Genomic DNA, 22,240 nt, shown 5'->3' on the forward strand with positions numbered 1-22,240 from the left:
CACATGGATGTTAAATCCCTCCAGGGTGGTGATTTCACCCCTGCCCTGGGCAGTCTGTGCCGGGGCTGGACAACCCTTTCCAGGAGTAATTGTCCCAATATCCAACCCGAACCACCCCTGGCACCACTTGAAGCTGTTTCCTCTCATCCTGCCCTTTGTTCCCTGGGAACAGAGCCTGACCCCCGCTGCAGAGAAAAGAAGGTTCCCCTGAGCCTCCTTTTCTCCAGGCTGGAGCTCCTGAGCTCCCTCAGCCACTCCTGCTGCTCCAGCCCCTTCCCCAACTCCATTCTCCACACTAAAAGTAGGAAGCTTTTGTGTCCAGGAGTGAACTTGTGTTTTTCAGTCCCCACCAATGATGCTTTGCCTCCCTTAGTTAACCCCATCCCTATTTTCCACAGGGGAAGAGTACTGAAGGCATTGGAGAGCTTTGAGTTTTGGTGGCCATCTGGGCAGGTCGATGGAGAATGTCATTTGTATGTAGCCTGGAAGGTCAATTCAGCCCTTACTGGACATAAGAGAATCCACAGGGATGCTCAGAAGTGTAGGGTAAGGGTGGGGATCCATCTGGGAGCCTGGAGTATCTCAGGTATCTAACCTCAGGGCATGGAGATCTGCTTCCAGGACCCTTTGGGATGGATCCAGGCTCTGGGACAGCACTGACACCTCTGCAGACAGTGGTGGGAGCTTGGAAATTAGCATGTGGCTCAATCTAGAGCCACTTCAGTGACCAGATGGGCACTTACCTGTCTGTGACCAGAGGCTTCATGGGTTGGGAGGAAGAAACAGAGACCAGCTCTCCATCCTCATCACCTTCATCCTCACTGGAGTTCTGGAGCAGCTCAGACTCCTCCTCATCCCCATTCCCTCCCTCTTTCTTCCTCCTCAGGATGGGTTTGCTCATGCCATCCACCTGGTTGCCATAGTTACCTCAAGAGAGGAAAGAAAGGTGCAATAAATCCACTGGTTGTAACTCCATCCAGGCTTCACCTCAGGGGTTGAACCCTCCAAAGAGTACTTGGAGAAGACTCTTCCTACTCAAAATGAAAGGCTAGGTAGGTCCTTTGAGGAAATAGGACTCCATGAGAAGGGGAATGAAGATGCTGAGGATCCAGGGAGTCCTTACAACCATGCTTAGCTTTGCCTCTTTTGCAGCTGCTCAGGGCTTCTTGCAGTCAAGTCTTCTGAGGAAGGAGCCTGCACAGCCCCTCTGGGCAACTTGTGCCACCACCTCACTGTCTTCCTGGGGGAAAAGCTTCTCCCCACAAAGCTGATTTTCTTGTATCTCAGCTTATGGCTCTACTCTCTTGCTTACCTGTACTGCAGCACTGTGAAGGGCTCAGCTCTGTCTCCTGCAGGAGCTTCCCACAGACTGGAAGAAGCCCTGAGCAGCTCAGTCTGGCCTCAGAGCCAACCCTGAGGTGAAGGGAAGGATCCAATATGGCCTTTGGGTTAAGAAGCACATCTCAAAGAGCTGACAGTGGGACCATTGTCATCTGGGCATGGTCCTGGTAATTGGCTCTAAGTCCTGCTAGAACAGAGGGGGATGGACTAGATGACCTCCACAGGTCTGTTCCAACTTTAACATCTCTGTGACTCAGGAGGGCAGAGGTTTTCTCTGCAGGAACCACAGGGCATGGTGGAGTTGAACCCTCTGAAGCCGTGAGAGGAAACATAGAGGTTAGGGGTGTCTGTCCCCTGCTCATGTCCCCTCCTGAGCTGCAGGATACACTCTCTCCTGGTGGTGATCAACCTCAGGAGCACAAAGCCAAGGTGGGAGATGGAACAGCTCCACTGGCCATAGCTCAGCAGGCACAAAGTGAGTGATGTGAGGACCCACATGGGTTGTGCCCATAGTGTATCCATGACATTCTCTCCAAAGCAAGAGCCCTCTAGCATGGATTCATATGGCAATCTGGGGAAAACCCTGCTATCAGCTTTGGATTGTGATCCTCACACTTCCCATGCTTCCAAACCATCCTCCCCCAAAGCCAACCAACCTATGGTGACCTCGAAGTGGATGGGTTTGTCACCAATCTTCCTGTCAATCATGGTGGCTTCCAGGAAGGCTCCAAAGAGGAAGAATTCTTCCATCTTCCCAGTGCAGTTCTGCAGGAGAAAGGAACCACAGGGATCAGAGTGGAGGTCAGATGGAGGGACAGGTCCCCTTGGCCAGAGAGCTGGCACCTCTGAGCACCCTCAGGGGCTCTGGGAAGGTGAGGTGACACTGCTGAGGCTTGCAAGGGTCAAACCACACCAAACCATCTGTCTGGATGCTCCTTCAGGGCTGGAATGGCTTTACTTGCAGGTGGCTTCATTCCCCCTGGTTGGGAAATAGATTAGATTCTTGACTTCTCTTTGGAACCCATTGGGATAGAAGGGAGACAATTCTGTTTAGGAGATGACTCACTGTGCCCTGGTCTATTTTCCAAGTGGAGAAATATCTCAAAGCTTAGGAGGTCAGAGAAATCATGGAACAGTTTGGGTGGGAAGGAACCTTAAAACTCATCCCATCCCACCCCTGCCATGGACAAGGACACCTCCCACCAGCCCAGGGGTGACTTACATCAGCAACTGCTGTGGCCTGCTCGACCTGCACTTCGGTGGAGCTGTTGATCTCAGGGTTGGTGGTGTCCAAGATCTCCACAGCAAGGCTCATCAAAAGCCTGGCCCGAAAGGAGACACCTTCTCCCAGGCCCTCATTGAGCTCCTGGTGCTCATCCATCAGGGTGTAGTTCCGTGTGGAGCCATACATGTTCACCCAGGCAGGGCCAAAGGTGGGCAGGAAGCCTGCAGGGGTGGGAGGAGGATGTGCAAGGAGAAGGACATGGATTGGCCTCTGGTTACAAACTCAGGGATGGGCATCACTTTCTTGGTCTGTGTATGGTGGCACAGGTTGAGTGTGTACATGAAAAGGTGTGGTTGCAACCATCCACGGAGAGTTTTCACAGGATCATGGAATTACTGAGGATGGAAAAGCCCTGCAAGACCATCAAGTGCAACCTGTGACCCAAGGTGACACCTTGTCAACCAGATCAGGGCACTGAGTGCCACATCCAGTCATTCTTTGAACACCTCCAGGGATGGTGACTCCATCACCTCCCTGGACAGCCCCTTCCAATGGCTAAACATGTGGTAGCACATTCCCAGCATGGCTGTCTGCGTTGCTGTTGTACTCCTGCCAACACAAGGCCCTGGGCCACAGCCAGCTCTCCCTGCTTCGTGCCACATCCAGTCATTCTTTGAACACCTCCAGGGATGGTGACTCCATCACCTCCCTGGACAGCCCCTTCCAATGCCTGACAGCCCTTTCCATGGAGAAATTCCTCCTGATGGCTAACCTGAACCTCCCCTGGCACAGCTTGAGGCTGTTTCCTCTCATCCTGTCCCTTGTTCCCTGGGAGCAGAGCCTGACCCCACCTGGCTGCACCTCCTGTCAGGGAGTTACAGTGAGCAGAAGTTTCCCCTGAGCCTCCTTTTCTCCAGGCTGATCCCCCACAGCTCCCTCAGCACTCCAGAGTGTGTGTCCAGTTACCTCAGGAGACCTTTGCAGTGCATCAAGGTCTCTCCAGCTGGCCACCAAGAACCAGCTGTGCCCAGGGATAGTGAAGGAGCCTGGGATAATTTGGGAGCTCCCTGCCAAAGGGATGTCTCTAGCAGGAAGGAGGTAGAGAAGCCCAGACTGTTCCCCACCTTAGCTTTACCTTTGTCTCCTTCGTTAGAGATCTTCCTCAGGTCAATAAAATGTGTCCCAATGGCCACGTCATTGACCTTGTCTGAGTCTCGGATCTGGACCTTTATCCTCTTGCACAGGGGAGGGAACATCTCTGTGAAGACGATTTGCTCATTCCAGAGAGGCTCATAGCAACTTTTCTGCACTGATGTCTTCCCCTGGGGAGGCACAGAATCATCCAGGTTGGAAAAGATCTCTGAGATCATCGAGTCCAACCTGTGACCCATCACCACCTTGTTTACTAGACCAGAGCACTGAGTGCCACGTCCAGTCATTCCTTGGACACCTTCAGGGATGGTAACTGCACCACCTCCCTGGACAGCCCCTTTCCAAGTCTAACCACCTTTTCTAAAGGAGAAGATGGATGTTAGACAAAGGTTTGACTTCACAGGTCATCCCTCTTAACCTGAACTGGTGCCCTGCATCGATTCTGCCTTGTGACTTCTCCCTCCCAAGTAACAAACTCCTTTCCTCCCATGGAGAGCACTACAAACCCATCACAGAGAGGGACACACAAGAGACAAGGTGACATTACCCATATCTCAGCATCTACATGGACAATCAAGACCATATCTGTCCCCCTGTACGATGGCTGGTCAGTGTATCATAGTATGTCAAGGGGTTGGAATGGTCCTTGGAGATCATCTAGTCCCAACCCCCTGCCCTGGGTAGGGACACCTCCCACCAGACCAGGCTGCTCAAGGCTTTATCCAACCTAGAATGGACACGAACAGGGTTGGGACCTTAACAACCTCCCTGAGGCAGCCACAGCCTCCCTAGGCAACCTGTGCGAGTGACTCACCACCCTCACAGGGAAGAATTTCTCCCTAATACCTAATCTAACTTTCCCTCTTTCCATTTATCCCTACTACTCCTTGTTCTATCAACCCAGTTCCTAACCAAGAGCCCCTCTCCAGCTTCCCTGGAGCCTCTTCAGATCCTGAAAGGTGCTATGAGGTCTCCAGACAACCTTCTCTTCTCCAGGCTGAACAGATCCAACTCGCTCACAGGGAAGGTGCTCCAGTTCTTTGATCAGCTTTGTGGCCTCTTCTGGACTTGCTCCAACAGTTCCAACTGTGAGGGTGATGAGACACTAGCACAGGTTGCCCAGGGAGGTTGTGGCTGCCCCAACCCTGTCCATGTTCATTCCAGGTTGGATAAAGTCTTGAGCAACCTGGTCTGGTGGAAGGTGACTCTGCCCAGGGCAGGGGGGTGGGACTAAGTGATCTCTAAGGTCCATTCCAATGCCTTAACAGTCTATGATTCCATGTACTTCTGATGTTGGGGACATCAGAGCCATGTGCAGTATTCCAGGTGGGTCTGACAAGAGCAGAGCAGAGGAGAATCCCCTCCCTCACCTGCTGCCCACAGTCCTTTTGGTGTAGCCCAGGACAGGGTTGGTTTCTGGGCTGTGTGCACTCACTGCAGCTCATGGTGAGTTGGTCACTAACAATCATCCCCAAGTCCTTCTTCTAGGGCTGCTCTCAAATGTTCCTGCTCACCTTATCCCCAAGGGTCACCCACAGAGTTTGCTCACCTTCTGCCCAGCAAAGACCACCTGCACGTAGGGGTCTACCAGGTCTTTGTTCTCCCCAATGAGAGCCTTCTTGACATTGGCCATGATGCTGGTGTTCATCCTGGGCAGACCTTCTGCTCGGTAGATCTTGACGTAGAAACGAGCCCATTGCCTCTCTGGAGGGACTCCATCAGGGAGGAGGAGGTTCCTGCAACATCAGCCATGGGGTTGGAGGGAGCTGCTGGGGCTGAGCAGAGTCTAAGCCTGACATGTTTTGAGACTGGAAACAAGTCTTAAAATCTCCTGGTTTTGGTTCCATGACCTTTGAGATGTTCTGGGGAGTCAAAGAGTCTTTTCCTACCCATATAGCCTAAGAAAGCTCATCCAGAGCTCCCTGCTCTGCCTTGGCAGTGGGTGATGAGACTCCAACCCATCCCATCCTGTCATCCTACCCCATCCAAGAGCCAAATGGACCATCAGGTAAAGAGTGAGGACCTCAGGTTGGTTGACATCAGGTTGCTGTTGATCTAGAAACCAGCCCAACAACCAGCAGAAGATCTGAGCTGACACAAGTGACTGGTCTGTGTTTGACATCACCTGGATTTGCACCAGGACCAGGTATTCTCTCTCTGAAGAGTACTTGATGGGCCCTCATGGCACAGGAAGGTGTGTGCAGATAGGGGTTGCCCAGCCTGGTGTGGTTTGGATCTTATCTTCATCATATGATCCAACGCAAAGAGACCTGAAACATCCTACCCAGGGAAGTCAGGGTGAAACCAGTCATCCTTACCCTTCAATATCATCCTCATCTGTCTCATTGGCCTTGTGTGGTGTCTTGATGTTGTCTCCTTTCCCCACCACGGCGATGTCACACTTCACGTAACCTTTCAGGCTGGCAGTGAGGTCCTCAGGGTCAGACAGGATGGCCCATTTGTGGTAGAACTGGTGCTCTGGAAGGCAGGGCACAAGAGATACTCTATCAGCAAGGACTGGAGGTGTCCTTCACTTGAGTGGGAGAACCTGCACAGAGTCACCTTCAGGTGTGAAGAATTCAGTCTCCCTCACTGGAGTCACCATCCCTGGAGGGATTTGACATCCATGAGGATGTGGCACTCGAGGACATGGTCATTGGTGGCCTTGGCAGTGCTTGGGGGATGACTGGACTTGATGATCAGCAGTCCTGATCAATATCTCCATCTTTTCCATTGCACACCAAACATCTTCCTGCCTGGGATTAAATGCCAGTCACGGAGGGGAGGATCAGCCTGGACCTTCAACTGTCTGAAGGTTCATGACTTGTCTAAGCAAGTCACCTTGGGTTTCCTTCCTCAGCAGGTCAGTGGATGGAGACCAGCACAGCCAGGAGGATCCTTAGCCTCTGGCTGTAACCCCTGGAGGGTTGGGGAGGCTCATACTGGGGAAGAGAAGACTCCAGAGAGACCTTGAACACCCTTCCAGTGCCTCAAGGGGCACCAAGATAGCTGCAGAGGGACTTGGGACAAGGTCCTGGAGGGACAGGACACAGGGAATGGCTTCCCACTGCCAGAGGGCAGGGACAGATGGGATATTGGGAAGGAATTCTTGGCTGTGAGGGTGGTGAGGCACTGGTACAGCTTGCCCAGAGCAGCTGTGGCTGCTCCATCCCTGGGAGTGTTCTAGGCCAGGTTGGATAGGGCTTGGAGCTACCTGGGCTGGTGGGAGGTGTCCCTGCCCATGGCAGGGGGTGGGTTGGGATGAGCTTTAAGTTCCTTCCAACCCAAACCAGTCCAGATTTGATGATTTCAGGATGGCATATAGAAGCTTCTCTGGAAGTGCTGAGTGCTTTTTCCTGTCCTAAGAGGAAGCCCAGGTGACTTGTCCATGTCTCAGATACTATCATAGGATGCTAAGATATTGGAATGGACCTTAGAGATCATCTAGTCCCCACCAGCCCAGGTTGCTCAAGGCTTATCCAACCTGGAATGAACACTGACAGGATTGGAGCAGCCACAACATACCTGGGCAACCACAGCCTCCCTGGGGCAACCACTGCCTCCTTGGGCAACCTGTGCCAGTGTCTCATCACCCTCACAGGAAAAAACCTCTTCCTAATATCTAATCTAACTTTCCCTCTTCCAATTTATCCCCATTGCTCCTTGTCCTGTCACTGCAATTCCTAACCAAGAGTCCCTCTCCAGCTTCCCTGGAGCCCCTTCAGATCCTGGAAGGTGCTATGAGGTCTCTATATAACCTTTTATTCTCCAGGCTGAACACCCCTATCTCTCCTATAGGGAAGGTGCTCCAGTTCTCCAATCAGCTTTGTAGCCTCCTCTGGACTTGCTCCAACAGTTCCACGTCCTTCTTACGTTGGAGACACCTACACTAACACTAAACTGGAACTGCACCTCCCAGGGACACCAGGACCTGCCTCACCACCTTGCAAGGACATTCACTTGCAGGTTGTGCCACAGGAGGAGCTGCAAACAGTATTTCCCTACCAGGTTGGGAATAAACAGTTCCCACGTCCATCTTGAAGGATCCCACTAAGGTCCCACTGCGCAGGAGGTTCTTTGAGTGGATTACCTGGAAGTCAAGAGGGGAAAACCAGTTAGACTTTCTCTTTTCCTTGTCCTGAGAGCCATGAGGCTCTTTCCAGAGGTGTTTAGTGTTGGCTGGGAAAGGAGCTGATGTATTTTCCTTGGTCCGTGTGGGACTCTAAGGACACCAGGAGGCCTGGTGGGGTTGGCAGCTCTTGTTTACTGGTATCCCAAGTAAGTTTGTGCTTGGATTGAATAAACCATGCACAGAAATTCATCTTTGAAGCAATATTGTTTTCCAGCCACTGGGACAGCAAACACTGGGACATTTCCTGATGGAATAGTCTTCAGGATGCTCAGAACCGATGGTCTAATTCCCTTTGGGAGAGAAATTGTGCATGGGACAGGGATGGACACTCCTAATTAGGCATTTTGGGAACACCTTGCTCATCATCCTCCTCTGTGGCCTTGGGGAGGGCTAAAGTCTCTGCTTGGCTCTCAGCATTCCCAGGCCTCAATTCCCACCATAGCTCTGGGAGTGGCAGGCTCAGGAAGGTCTATAAACACATCCCAGGCCAGGTCTGGTCCTGCCTGGCTCTGGAGATCATCCCTAAAGGGAGACAGTGCCTGCAGGAGTGGAGTTGTGTGGACCCTGGATGGAAGAGCAATCACAACAAGAGGGACTTGGGGTCTGGAGATGAGGTGAGGCTTGTGGGGCTGAACTGCTCAGCTCCTGTGGAGGGTCTCACTCCAAGGACCTTAAATCAAACCCCAAATGGGGCTGGTTTCTCCCAAAATTCCATGAAAAGGGCAAGGGAATCACATTCACTTACAGACAACTTGATGATCTTGTCGAACATGACGTCTGGGGGGACGTGGAAGTCGAAGACAAAGTACTGCAAGGGAAGAAGCAGTGGTAAGGGCTCGAAGCCTCACCTCCAACCTGCAGAAGGGTTGGGATGGGCTCCTTCAGCATTCTGAGACAGCATCAGGGTGGAGAAGCCCCTGTGAGCTCCTGGAGGAGCATCCTGAAGCACATGGCACATTGAGGATGGATCCGTGTGAGCCCAACACTGACCTCCTCTGCAGTCTGGGAGCACTAACCTCAGCAAACCTGAGGATGATCCAGCACAGATGACTCAAGTGCCACTTTTCAGCATTTCTACCCAATACCAGAGGCCAAATGCTTCATTTTTCCTCTGTGGTTTGAGAGGAGAAACCACAGAGATATCACAAAGTTTTTCCTTGTGATTTCATCTTACCCCACCAAGAGCTGACAGAAGAAACAAACCCTAAACAACCTCAAGTGACAAGAAATTGACCAACAGCAATGCAGACCCTGAGGAGACCAGAGCTGTGAGCACCACCAGACGCTAAACCCACCTCATTGTAGTAAGGGCAATTGGTTGATTCCTTCATGGATGTGTATTTCTTTTCCTCCCCAACTTCCACACACACCACAGGGTCCATGTTGAGCCCAACCAGCTGCCGAGCCTCGATGATGGTGATGCTGACCTGGGGAGAAGGATTCATGGACCCCCTGAGGGCAGCAGCAGGTGCTACTTGTTGCCTTCACTCCCCAGCTCTTATCCTGAGTCATTGCCAGGACAGTGGTGGCAGATTTGGGGTCTCCTGGTCACACCAGGTCACCAGGTGGGATGGAGGAGATCCCAGGAATCCCTGTTGTTACAGCTCTGGAATGTGGGTGCTTCATGTGGAGTGTAAAGTCAACCGGATTCAGCTAAGCTCTGGGGTCAGAGCTTGGTTGGTGAGACCCATTGGCTTCACTTCTGCTAGGAAACTCACAGGGATCATAGAATCCAGAGTGGTTTGGGTGGGAAGGGACCTTAAAGCTCATCCAGTCCCACTCCCTGCCATTGATAGGGACATCTTCTACCAGGCCAGGTTGCTCCAAGAAGAAATGCACTGGGGACAACCTGTTTCATCCAGAACTTGATTTGGGCTTTCTGAGCTTCACATCATGGAGAACAAACCCAGTTAAGGACTTCATCTTGAGTTTATCACTCAGCCATTCCAATGGCAGCTCCTGGGATGTCCTTCTTCATGTGCTGGAACCCACATGAAGTTGGTCCCTGCAAAGGGTCCCACCCCAGTCTGGGTTGTGACCTCCCTGAGCTCAGGCTGGGGACACAACACTGTCACCTACCTGGTAATCCATTGGCCTCCCAGCACTTGGCTCCATTTTGATGTCAGGCTTGGATCTTTGGAAGGATAGAAGAAACTCTTGGTCAAACCACAGATGGATTTCAGAGTGTGATGAAATGGTCTGGGTGGGCAGGGACCTTAAAGATCAGAGAATTCCATCCCCTGCCATGGGCAGGGATATCTCCCACCAGCCCAGGTTGCTCCAATCCACATCCAACCTGGCCTGGAACACTCCCAGGCATGGAGCAGCTAAAGCTGCTCTGGACAACCTGTGTCAGTGCCTCAGCACCCTCACAGCCAAGAATTCCTGCCCAATATCCCATCTCTACCTGCCCTCTAGCAGTGGGAAGCCACTTCTCTGTGTCCTGTCCCTCCAGGCCCTTGTCCCAAGTCCCTCTGCAGCTCCTTTGGCGTCCCTTGTGGCACTGGAAGGTGTTCTGAGGTCTCCCTGGAGCTCAGCATTTTGCTTGAATCCCTTGGAGCTCATCCCACAGGGATTGCCTGATGAGAACCCCAGCCTGGAGCCATCCCAGCCTGCAGCATCCTCAGCTCCATAGGATCCCAGACTGGTTTGGGTTGGAAGGACCTTAAAGCTCATCAAATTCCACCCCTGCCATGGGGTCCCTCTGTCCCAATCCCTCTGCAGCTCTCTTGGAGCTTCTTTAGGCACTGGAAGGGGCTCTAAGGTTTCCCTGGAGCTTCTCTTCTCCAGGCTAAATACCTCCAGCTCTCCCAGCTGCTCTAGCCCTTAGAGCATCTCTGTGGCCACCTCAAGACTCACTCCAACATGTGGGAACACCTGGATTTGGGTTGCTGTCAGCATTCCCTCCCCTCCTGTCTTGCAGCACCTCAGAGCTGGACCTCACCTCTTATTGGAGACATTGGTGGTGACAGCTGTGACAGAGGCCAAGGAGATGGTGTCTGGCTCAAATCCACCTCCATATCTCATGGCTCTTCGGTCCAGGTCCTCTGTCTCCAGCACAGCAGGTTCATCTGCACAGAGGAGACAAAAGAAATGTCTCGTTTGATTTTCCACTCACTGAATAATTAAAGGCCAAGAGAAAGGGAAACCAATACGTCCTGGTCCACCTCACTCGAGAAAAGAGGAAACAATGGGCATCAGGTCAGGTCACAAACAGCCTGAAAAGAGATTATTAAGGAGTTTGCCTCATGGGACACATAATTCCACCTGGGCAGAAAGCCTGGAAAGGGTTTGTGAGGGTAAAAGGGAAGTAAGTAAACGTGACAACACCTCAAATTCAGGGGGTGAAGGATCATTGGAGCAAGAGCTACAGCTCTGTCTACCAGGAGAGATGTCAGAAAGACCAACCAAGTGTATGGATTTGGGGCAGGGGGGGGCTGGAAAAACAGGAGTAATAGGTCATTTCTCAAGATGAGAAGTTGCTGCAGGGAGAGACGACACCTCAGATCCCACCAGTATGGAGGTGTGCCCAGCTCTGGGTTCCTACTGAGAGAAGCTGCTGAGATGTTCCTTTCCCTGGGGGAAAGTGCGTTGTCAGCTCAGCTGGGAGAGCTTGGGATTGAGTAAAAATCACACAAGCTGGGAAGTACTGCATCCAGCTCTGGGATCCTCAGAACAGGAAGGTCATGGATTTGCTAGAACAGGTCCATGGAGATGCTCTGAGGGCTGGAACAGCTCTGCCATGGATCCAGGCTGGGAGAGCTGGGGGTGTCCAGCCGGGAGAAGAGAAGCTCCAGGGAGACCTCAGAGCCCCTTCCAGTGCCTAAAGGGGCTCCAGGAGAGCTGCAGAGAGAAGCTCCAGGGAGACCTCAGAGCCCCTTCCAGTGCCTCAAGGGGCTCCAAGAGAGCTGCAGAGGGACTTGGGACAAGGGATGGAGGGACAGGACACAGGGAATGGCTTCCCAGTGCCAGAGGGCAGGGACAGATGGGATATTGGCCAGGAATTCTTCCCTGGGAGGGTGGTGAGGGGCTGGGATGGAATTCCCAGAACATCTGTGTCTGCTCCATCCCTGGGAGTGTTCCAGGCCAGGCTGGATGGGGCTTGGAGCAACCTGAGCTGGTGGGAGGTGGCCCTGCCCATGGCAAGGAGTGGGATGGGATGAACTTAAATGTTTCTTCCCACCCAAAGCATTCCATGACTCCATGAAGGCCTTAAGCAGGTCAGATCCTGTGAACTGCAGGCGAGTGACAGCTCAGCACCCTCCCAGTCTGGTCAGTGCTCATCCAGTGGGCAAGACCTGCAGCCTGGATGGGAGGGAAGCAAATCATGGCCCAAGGGTGATGGTGGCTTGGCCAGGACACCCTCCCTGTCCCAGCTCCAGTGGTCAGGCCAAGGGGAGGGATCACACCAAGCACAGGAGGGTGGTGGGAGAGCAGAGCCCTGAGGAGGGCTGTGACAGCCAGAGGCACCTGGGGAAGGTGGAAGGAGACCCATGGCCATGCAGCACTGACCACACCACAGTGTTGGACCACTCCCTGGCCATGGAACAATCCTGTTCCTGCCTTTGCATTCTGGTTGTTAGCCATGGGAAGCTCTAAGCATGAGAGGAACACACAGACAATGGGGAGGGAGGGAGGGAAGGAGGGAGGGAAGGAGAGAGACCACCTAGGTTCCAGTGCCATAGCTCCCCACAGGCCATGGGACACATACACAGGTGTCCCATTAGAATTCCTCCTTTCCTATCCCCCAAACCAGGCTGAAATCCAGCAGGACTTTGCCTCTAAAGCAACTCTGGCCATGGCTGCAAACACACTCGTTGCATTTCCCTGCTGGGGAAATCCAATCCTTCAGTGTGAATGGAAACAGCAATGAATTTCCAATTGCTGTCCCACTCCTGCCTTTCCAGAAGTGTCCAGTTTCAGCCCTGCAGGTGCTGAGCTCTTCCGCTCCCACTGCTGCTGCTGTGCCAAGTGAGGGGCAGGGGCTAAATCCTGCTCTGCCTTCCCATGCTTGCATAGCAATCCCTAAACATCACTCAGGAGAGGCTTGCAGGACTCCCAGGGGTTGGACAAGGGCCTAGAGGGACAGAACACAGGGAATGGCTTCCCACTGCCTCAGGGCTGGGCTGGATGGGATATTAGGCAGGAATTCTCGGCTGTGAGGGTGGTGAGGCATTGGGAGTGTTCCATGCCAGGTTGGATGGGGCTTGGAGCAACCGGGGCTGGTGGAATGTGTCCCTGCCCATGGCAGGGGGTGGAATGGGATGAGCTTTGAGGTCCTTCCCACTCAGACCAATCACTACATGCTCATACCTTGTTTCCGATGCTCATCCTTCGAGGGACGTGCCTTGCCAAGCTTCATGGCTGAAAACACTCCTTTCCCAGCTCTGGAAGAACAGAGGAAGGAAAAAAATGCATCCTATCAATTACTGTATTCTGACACTGTTTTCCAGAAACTGGAGGTGGGAACCAGTGGAGCTTTCACAGCCTGAGTGCAGGAGAAGAAGTATCAGGTGAATGACTGAGCAGAGGCTGCAGCAAACAGACCATGAGACACAGTCAGGATCTATTAGTGAAATGCCTTGGAGTCCTGGGTCTTGTTTTTATCCCTGGAAATGCCTCACCTTGGGATAAAACTCAAGGCTGGACCACAGCATGAACAGGCAACAAACTTTTCCCTGTTTCCTGTCACTCCAGACCCATGTCCCAAGTCCCTCTGCAGCTCTCCTGGAGCCCCTTGAGGCACTGGAAGGGGCTCTGAGGTCTCCCTGGAGCACAGTGTTTTCCTTTAATCCCTCGGAGCTATTCCCACAAGGATTGTCTGATGAGAAGCAAACCAGCCTGAAGCCATCCCAGCCAGCAGCATCCCCAGCTCCATAGGAACCCAGACTGGTTTGGGTTGAAAGGGACCTCAAAGTTCATCCCATCCCACCCCCTGCCATGGGCAGGGACACCTTCCACCAGCCCAGGTAGCTCCAAGCCCCATCCAACCTGGCCTGGGACACTTCCAGGGATGGAGCAGCCACAGCTGCTCTGGGCAACCTGTGCCAGTGCCTCACCACCCTCACAGCCAAGAATTCCTTCCCAATATCCCATCTGTCCCTGCCCTCTGGCAGTGGGAAGCCATTCCCTGTGTCCTGTCCCTCCAGGACCTTGTCCCAAGTCCCTCTCCAGACTGGAATCTTGATGCAATATGGATTTTTAGCCTCAAGATTCAGCTGAAAACCTCAGTAGGAAGACTCCCTAATGTTTACAGAACTGAGCCCAGCAGGGAACACAGGTCAGGCTGTCAGATAACTCTGTTTTGATCCTGAAGATCCAACAGCTGGAGAGAGTTGGAGGTCATGTGCTGTGGCTATTCCAGGACAGGAGGTGGTAGAGACAAAGGGGAGCTCTTTTCATTGGATAATTCCCATTAGCTGGAAGTGTGGTGTTTGCAGGCACCTTGCAGGTTTGGTGGACATGTTCTTGGCCAGCTTGGAAACAAACAGGAACCTTAGCTCCAGGCAGGACTAAGCCTCCAGGCTAGATGTCTTCTCACCTCCGAGGTGGACCTCACCTCTAGCCAAGACCTCACCTCGCCTCCAGCCTGAACCCCACCTCCAAGCTGGACCTCACCTCCATCTGGGAACTCACTTCCAGCTGGGACCTCACCCTTCAGCCTGGACCTCACATCATCTCCAAGCCGGACCTTATCTCCACCTTGATATCACCTCCACATTGGACCTCACCTCCAGGCTTGACATCACCTCCAGCCTGGACCTATCCTCCCAGCTGTCTGCCAAGCCAGGGAATCCAGAGCTCAGCACCATCCCTGGAAACAGCAGGATTGGGACACACTGCCCATGAGCCAGGTGACACACCTGGAACTGGGGGATCTCCAGTCTCACGTCTGATCATTCCTGGGACTGGAACATCTTCAGTCTCACCTCTGATCACAACTGATACTGGGACCAAAGTATGAAGCTGCATCCTTGGGGTTTTTTGGAAGTCAAAGAATCCCTTGCACTGCAGCCAACCTGATGCTTCCATTGTCTTCAAGAATGCCTGGAATTCTGCAGGTTCAGTGGGAAGAAAACTCAGGAGAATGGGAAGGTAATGGATTCACTGAGGGTGGAGGAACCCAGTGGGGTAGAAGGACAGAGTAGGATCCAGAAACTGTTTACAGCTGAGGGCTAACTGGGAATAAAGCAATACTCCAGCCTCTGGGAGCTGTGATTCATTCCCAGGAAAAGAGCAGCTCCCTGATGGCTCTGAGGAAAGATAAGGATGAGGTTTCCACAGCTGTAATCCTGCCAGGAAACATCTTCCTGGAGGTGTTGGAAGAGGTTTGCAAACTCATCTCTTTCCTGAGCAAATGCTGAAATCACTGCTCAGGCTGGGAAACTGCTCTAAAACCTTGGAGTTTCCTTCTAGCCTGGAAAATCCAGCAGGCACCTAAAACAAAACACCTCCAGGATTGGTCCCAGTCCATTCCCTTCCTTTCTTTTCCATTAAATGATTTGAAGTGGAGGGAAATAAGGTCCTACCAGTCCCAGAGCTGCACTTAGCTCACAGGTGGTTAGGGATAAATTCTGTCCAGGGAATTCCTGAGGCTCCTTGGAAGGAAAATCAAAGGGAGGAGCAGCTGGGGGTGGACTCTGCAAGGAGCTTCTCACCCAGAACCCAAACCACATGGTCCTTGCCAAGGATGCTTTGTGTCCCTTTGATGTCACCATCAGGAGAATGTTGAGTTTGGACCATGTGGAAAACTGGGATTAAGCACCTGATCCAAGGAATATGCACTGAGACCTATCCCAGCCTAACCAGTTCCTTCCAGAAGAATTCCCCTGGGAACTGAGGTGACCCCTCAGTGCAACAGTAGGGGACATTGGTTGCAGGAGCCTGTGTGTCCCTAAAGGCCCCAGAGATGGGGAACAGCCTCTGGCACATCCACAGGAGGATGGAAGAGTCCAGAGGAAAGAGGTCCCTGGTGGCACAAATCTTCAGGTGCTGTTCCCATGCCCAACTTTGGACACATGTCCTGCAGCTCCTTCAGCCCCATCCCGGCTCCTCCAGACCCATCCTGGCTCCTCCAGCCCCACCACAGCTCCTCCAGCCCATCCCAGCTCCTGGTGCTGCCTCCTGTCTCTCCCTGCCCACACTGGTGTTGGCACAGGGGACTGGGGGGAAAGTGATGGAAAACAAGGAGTTGGAAGGGGATGAGGAAGGGAAAGAAGAGAAATGGAGAAGGAGGAAAAAGGGGGGAAAAGCAGGGGAAGGGGGAAAAGGAGGGAAAAGGGGGAAAAAGAGGGAAAAGGGGGGAAAGAGGGGGCAAGGAAAAGGGGGGAAGGAAAGGGGGGAAGGAAAAGGGAAAAAAAAAAAAAAGGGAAAAAGGAAATGGGAAAAAGAAGAAAGAATAAAGAGGAAAAAAGAAAAAATGAAAAAGAAAAAAGGGGAAAAGGGAAAAAAGGGAAAAGGGAAAAATGAAAAGGAAAAAAGTGCAATTGAAAGGAAAAATGAAAAACAGGATAAAAAAGTGGGGAAAATCAGGGAAATACAATGGGGGAAAAAACAGGGAGGGGGCAAACAGGAGGTGGGAGGAACCCAAGAAAAAACATCAGGGAAAAGATAGGAAAAAAAGAAGGAAACAAACCAGCAGAAAAAACACAGGGAGGTTAAAAGGGTGAAAAAAATGGGGAAAACTAAGCGGGGGGAGGGGGGGAATGGCAGAAAAAAAAGAAACATGGGGAAACAAAACAGGAGAAAAAGCCCTGGGGAAAACTCCAGGGAAAACCACCAGGAAAGCCCAGGAAAAATAGGGGGGAGGAAAGAAAAGAAACAAACCAAAGAGGCAAAATGGAGAGGAAAAAGGCAAGCGAGGGAATAGAAATGCATTGGATTTGGTGGCAGCACTGGGAGCAGGGAAAAGGCAGCTGAGGAATGATGGATGAGCCATCCCAGACATGGTGGAGCAGATTCCCAGTGGCTCTCCCTGACCCCTCAGCCCCTTCCCTATCCCACCTGTCCCTCTCCCAAGCCAGAGAGCACTGCTACATCCCTCCCACCTCCCCCTGCCCTCCCTGGGCACTACCTTCACCCTCAGCCACGACTCCGTATCCTGGGAAAAGGTGCTGGAAAAGTTCATCCAAGAAGGGCTAGGGAGGGAACATCCATCCTGGTGCCGCTGGAGCTGGACCAGAGCTGGAGGATCCCAAGCAAAGCTCTCTCCAGGCACAGTGGGGGCTCTGCAGTATTCACCAAAGGCTGTTCCAAACCCTCCCGCTGCTCCCACCGGGAAGCAGGAGCCAGAGGAGAGAGCTGACACCGTCCTCACATGAATATTCCATGAGGACCTGCGAACCTGAGACGCCAACAGAGGCTTCATGGCACCACCCAGGCCCCCCTGGGCCAACAGCTGTCTCTCTCCTGGTTCCCTAGGGATTCAAGGCTCTGGAGAGGACACTGTTGTTCCATCATATCCCAGTTAGGCCACAGGGTCAAGAATGTGTTCCTCCAAGTTTGGAGATGGAGGATGGGACACCTTGATGCTGATCCCAAGTAGGGACAAGCCATCAAGGAAGCTTAATCCCGTGTTAGATACCAGAGACTCCACCCAGCTTCCTGCAGGGCTTTCCCAATGGAATTCCTGGTGTCTAATATGGGATTGAGCATGTGGATTATCCTCAACTGATGGTGGAGCATAAATCCTCTGTTCAGTTTGATGCTCCTCAGAAGGTCTTGGATTTGTCCTCCAGGGCTTCATCCCTGTGGATTCCCAGGAGGAGGGCATGGGAGGACACAGGGATTCTGGGGACATAGGGATTCTGGAGGCATAGTCAGAGAGGTAGGATCAGCCTCTCTCCTCCTGGTCACCTTCTAGTTAAAGATCTAATTACAGATTCCTCCTTAATTATGCATGGCTAAAAAAGGACACATTAATCATGGCTTTTTACTGGCCACTCGGCAACAAGGAAACAGCTTTCCATGGCTCATTTCCTGGCAGGAATGACACCCAGCAGGTGGGTACTGCCTCCAGCTGACAACACTTCCAATTCTCCCACCTCTACCAAGGACAGATCCCACGGGCTCATCCTACACACATCAGCCCTGGAAGATTCCAACCCTCACCCCTGTGAGCCTCTTCCCTTCCCAGTGGAAAGCAATCCACAAGGATCAGTGCAGAGAGTTCTATTCCCATTTTCCTTGGCTTCTCTTTCTCCTTTCCCTCTGATCTCCATCTCCGTTTTGCTTTACACCACTGCTTAGGAGGGTCCACCCATGGGATACTACCAGGAACTGGTCCTTAAACCATGAACAGGAGCCAGGAGAGACCTCACTGCGGGGAAGCTGCCCTGTGGTGCTTCCAGGATTCCCTGAAGCTGAGCTTGAATTTTGGCACATCTGCTGAGCCTGAGGTGCTGCTCTTGGGGGAACAACCTGGTCTGGTATCCAGAGAAAAGCAAGGGAAGAGCTGAAGAAACTTGGCTACATGGATGGTGTGGCACCCTGACCTGTGGGCATAGGATCTGATGAACCATGGAAGGGACTCACAAGGATCATCAGTCCAACTCCAGCTGCTGCATAGACACCCCAACAATCCCACCCTGTGCCTGACAGCGTTGTCCAAACACTCCTTGAGCTCTTGGGGCTGTGACCACTGCCCTGGGGAGCTGTCCCACTGCCCAAACATCATCTGGAGGAAGAGTCTTTTCCTAATACCCAACCTAACTCTGTTACAGTACCCAAACACCCTCTGGAGGAAGAACCTTCTCCCAATATCCAACCTAACCCTGTTCCAGTGCCCAAATACCAAGACCCCCTCCTGCCCTGAGCCCTGGCCAGGTTGGGAGACTCTCCCTCCAAACAGGATCCATCCAAACCTTTTCCTGTAGATAAGTACTCCCTGCAGGCTCTAAAACACATCCAAGAGACTTAAGTTTCTCCAAGTTCAGCTTTAAAGAATGGAAGAGCACACCAAGAGGATCAGTTAGGAAAGGTGGAGACAAGGAGGAGGAGAAGGAGCAGAGAGAGCAAACCTACTTGTGCTCCTTGGTCTTCTCTTTGCCTTTGCCGGAGCTGGAGCCCATGCAGCAAGCGGATAAAAGAAAAACAAGCTTCAGGGCACTTGTGGAATCATCACACCATGGAATGGTTTGGGTGGGAAGAGACCTTAAAGCTCATCCCATCCCATGGGCAGGGACACCTCCCACCAGCCCAGGTCTCTCCAAGCCCTGTCCAACCTGACCTGGGACACTCCCATGGATGGCGAAGGGCAACCTGTGCCAGTGCCTCAGCACCCTCATAGCCAAGAATTCCTGCCCAATATCCTTCTAAATCTCCCCTTATCCAATGTGAAACCATTTCCTGTGTCCTATCCCTCCAGGCCCTTGTCCCAAGTCCCTCTGCAGCTCTCCTGGAGCCCCTTGAGGCACTGGAAGGGGCTCTGAGGTCTCCCTCGAGCTCAGTGTTTTGCTTGAATCCCTTGGAGCTCATCCCACAGGAACTGTCTGATGAGAAATCCAACCTGGAGCCATTCCAAACTGCAGCATCCTCAGCTCCATAGGAACCCAGACTGATTTGGGTTGGAAGGGATATCAAAGCTCATCCCACCCCACCCCTGCCATGGGCAGGGACACCTCCCACCAGCCCAGGTTGCTCCAAGCCCCATCCAACCTGGTCTGGAACACTGCCAGGGATGGAGCAGCCACAGCTTCTCTGGGCAACCTGTGCCAGTGTCTCATCACCCTCACAGGAAAGAATTTCTTCCTAATACCTAATCTGAACCTACAACCCTTCACCTTAACCCACTCCCCCTGGTCCTCGCACTTTGTCCCAAGTCCCTCTGCAGCTCTCCTGGAGCCTCCTCAGGCACTGGAAGACTTTCTTCCCAATATCCAAACTAAACCTCCTCCCTTTCAGTTGAAGATGTGTATCGATAACATTCTGCTGAGTTTCCCAGGCTTTAGGGGCTTAGGAGAACCACAACTCCCAGCAGAGGGACAGACACAAGGCTTCTCCTTCCAGCTAGAGTAGAATGGTCTTCCTTATCCTCCCACTAAGGTGTATTCCCATCCCTGCTCCAGGGAAGTATCACCTTAGGTCCTGCCTCTCGTCTTTCTCCCCTGGTTAATCACCTTCCTTGTGCCAACCCAGTCCCTCCTGCTCTCTCCCTGCCCTGATTCTTGTTCTGAGAGCAATCCAACAGGAATGATTCCCTTGGGCTGTTCAGCTCATCCTGAGAGCAAGCAAACAGCTCTGCCAGCAGCTTAGCTGCTTCAGCTGCATTGGAAACTTTGCCCTGGTGCCCCTGCCCAAGGCCAGGAGATGACTGACATCACTCCACACCTCCTTCTGGAGTTCTGAGATGTGTTCTTTGCATCCTGCAAAGCCAGGGCTGGGCACAGCTCACCCTGGGCGTGGATGGCTTGGCTGGGAATGGAGGAACCAGCCCTTAGCATGGCTGTGGGGACACAAGGGTTGTGAGAACTCCTGATGAGATCCTTCCTTGCCCATCCAGACTGTCCTGGGGGTGACACAGGGTCTGGGGTGTCCCCTCCCTGCCTCCAGTGTCCATCCAGACTGCCCTGGGGGTGACACAGGGTCTGGGGTGTCCCCTCCCTGCCTCCAGTGTCCATCCAGACTGCCCTGGGGGTGACACAGGGTCTGGGGTGTCCCCCTGCGTCTCTCTCCGATCCAGGCTCCAGTTTGCAGTGACACTGTCCTTGGCCACTCAGATCCCCAGTGCCCAGGTGAGATCCTGAGAGGTCCAGAATCCTTCTCCAAAGGTCTGGAGGAGCAGCTTACACCACATTCCTCTTTCTCCTTCCTTTCCTTTACCCCTCAGCCCTTTCTCTCCAACCCTGACTGCCCAAGGTGACCACAGACAGCCATGGCTGGAATGGGTGTGAGTGTCCCAGTAGTGGCATCACCAGACAATTCCCATTTCATGCCTTCAAGCCACTTGGTTTGAGCACTTCTGTGAATCCCAGAATCATTAAGGTTGGAAAAGACCTCTGAAACCATAAAGTCCAACCTATGACCTAACACCACCATAGGAGCTAGACCAGAGCACTGAGCGCCATGTCCAGTCATTCCCTGAACACCTCCAGGGATGGTGACTCTACCCCCGCCCTGGACAGCCCCTTCCAATGCCTGACAGCCCTTTCCATGAAGAAATTCCATCTTGTGTCCAATGAAGCCATGGTCCTGCCCAGCAGCTGTTTCAGGGGCCGGGGATGAAGGCTGAGGGGGATGAAGGTACCTGAAGGGCAACACGAGGTGTTTTTTCTCTTTCTCCTTAGCCTTAACTCTGCAATCACAAAGAGCTGGGTGAGATGTGGTTCCTCCTGAGATGCCCCAAGACAGGCCCTCACGCCCTGCTCCCCTCACACCACAGCCACATGCACCAAGCAATCCAACAAACCCAGTCCAGGAGGGACAGCTCACGGCAACAGGGATCCCATTGGCAGCCAGGGATGTGGGGATAGAGATAGGGCAGTGCTGGAGGGGCTGGAATGAGGAGGGGACAGAACTGACAGAAAAGCTGGTGGGTGGATCAATCCATGGCAATGGGATGGGTGGGGATGGGCACGGAGTGTCACAGTAGGAGGGAGAGAGGGAGGGATGGATGGATCGAATGATACTGGAATGGATGGGCAGACAAACAGACCTGTACTGGGATGGATGATGAATGGATGGAGGGATGGGTGAATGAATATATAGAGAGATAGAAGGATGCATGGATACATGGGTGGGCAGATGGATGGATGGAAGGATGAATGGACAGAGGGATGGATGGATACATGGAGGGTCAGATGGAGGGATAGAAGGATGCATGGATGGATGCACAGGTGGATGGATAGGTGGATGGATGGAGGGAGGAATGGATGCACAGGTGGATGGATGGGTGGGTGGATGGAGGGGTGGATGATTGGGTGGATGGATGGAGGGAGGGATGGATGGGTGGATGGAGGGATAGAAGGATGCATGGATCTCCAGATGGAGGAAGGGATGGATGGAAGCACGGATAGATGCATAGATAGATGAATGGGTGGACAGAGGGATGGATGGCTGGCTATCTAGGTAGACAGACAAATAGTACCCTGGAAGCTACTTTGGAAAGACCCTGAGCAGAAGGAATGTGCTCTTGCTGGGGCTCTGGGAGAGCAGAGTGAATGCAAAGCACCCCTGGGTTTAGGGAAGGAGGGAATGGGTGATTCAACAAATTACCCTCCATGAAGAAAAGGACAGGGAGGAGCCAGGACCTTTTGCTGGCTCCAAACACCATGCAGGGACCAGAATGCCACCACAGGTGTCCCATCCATGCACACACCATGCCTAAAGGGCCTGAGGGGAGCAGAAACACCACAAGCCATACCTGGGATCTTCAGGGTCCTCACTGCATGGAG

At 52.8% G+C, this 22,240-nt stretch overlaps 1 protein-coding gene across 1 annotated transcript in view; it reads right to left on the minus strand.

Annotated features, from left to right (window-relative positions):
* Nucleotides 1-739: 739 nt before the first annotated feature.
* LOC103801887 (otoferlin-like) overlaps nt 740-22,240 on the minus strand; it is a gene marked incomplete at its 5' end in the record, with an annotated part of 30,892 nt that continues 9,391 nt past the window's right edge. Inside the window, 12 exons of the mRNA XM_009074322.1 lie at nt 740-927; nt 1,998-2,106; nt 2,564-2,787; nt 3,702-3,888; nt 5,268-5,454; nt 6,037-6,196; nt 7,724-7,808; nt 8,596-8,658; nt 9,146-9,277; nt 9,930-9,984; nt 10,795-10,921; nt 13,164-13,237. Coding sequence (XP_009072570.1) covers nt 740-927; nt 1,998-2,106; nt 2,564-2,787; nt 3,702-3,888; nt 5,268-5,454; nt 6,037-6,196; nt 7,724-7,808; nt 8,596-8,658; nt 9,146-9,277; nt 9,930-9,984; nt 10,795-10,921; nt 13,164-13,237 — 1,591 coding nt within the window. The remainder of the gene's footprint in view (nt 928-1,997; nt 2,107-2,563; nt 2,788-3,701; nt 3,889-5,267; nt 5,455-6,036; nt 6,197-7,723; nt 7,809-8,595; nt 8,659-9,145; nt 9,278-9,929; nt 9,985-10,794; nt 10,922-13,163; nt 13,238-22,240) is intronic.

The sequence above is a fragment of the Acanthisitta chloris genome, unplaced genomic scaffold, assembly GCF_000695815.1.
Source record: "Acanthisitta chloris isolate BGI_N310 unplaced genomic scaffold, ASM69581v1 scaffold5755, whole genome shotgun sequence".
Lineage (NCBI taxonomy): Eukaryota > Metazoa > Chordata > Aves > Passeriformes > Acanthisittidae > Acanthisitta > Acanthisitta chloris.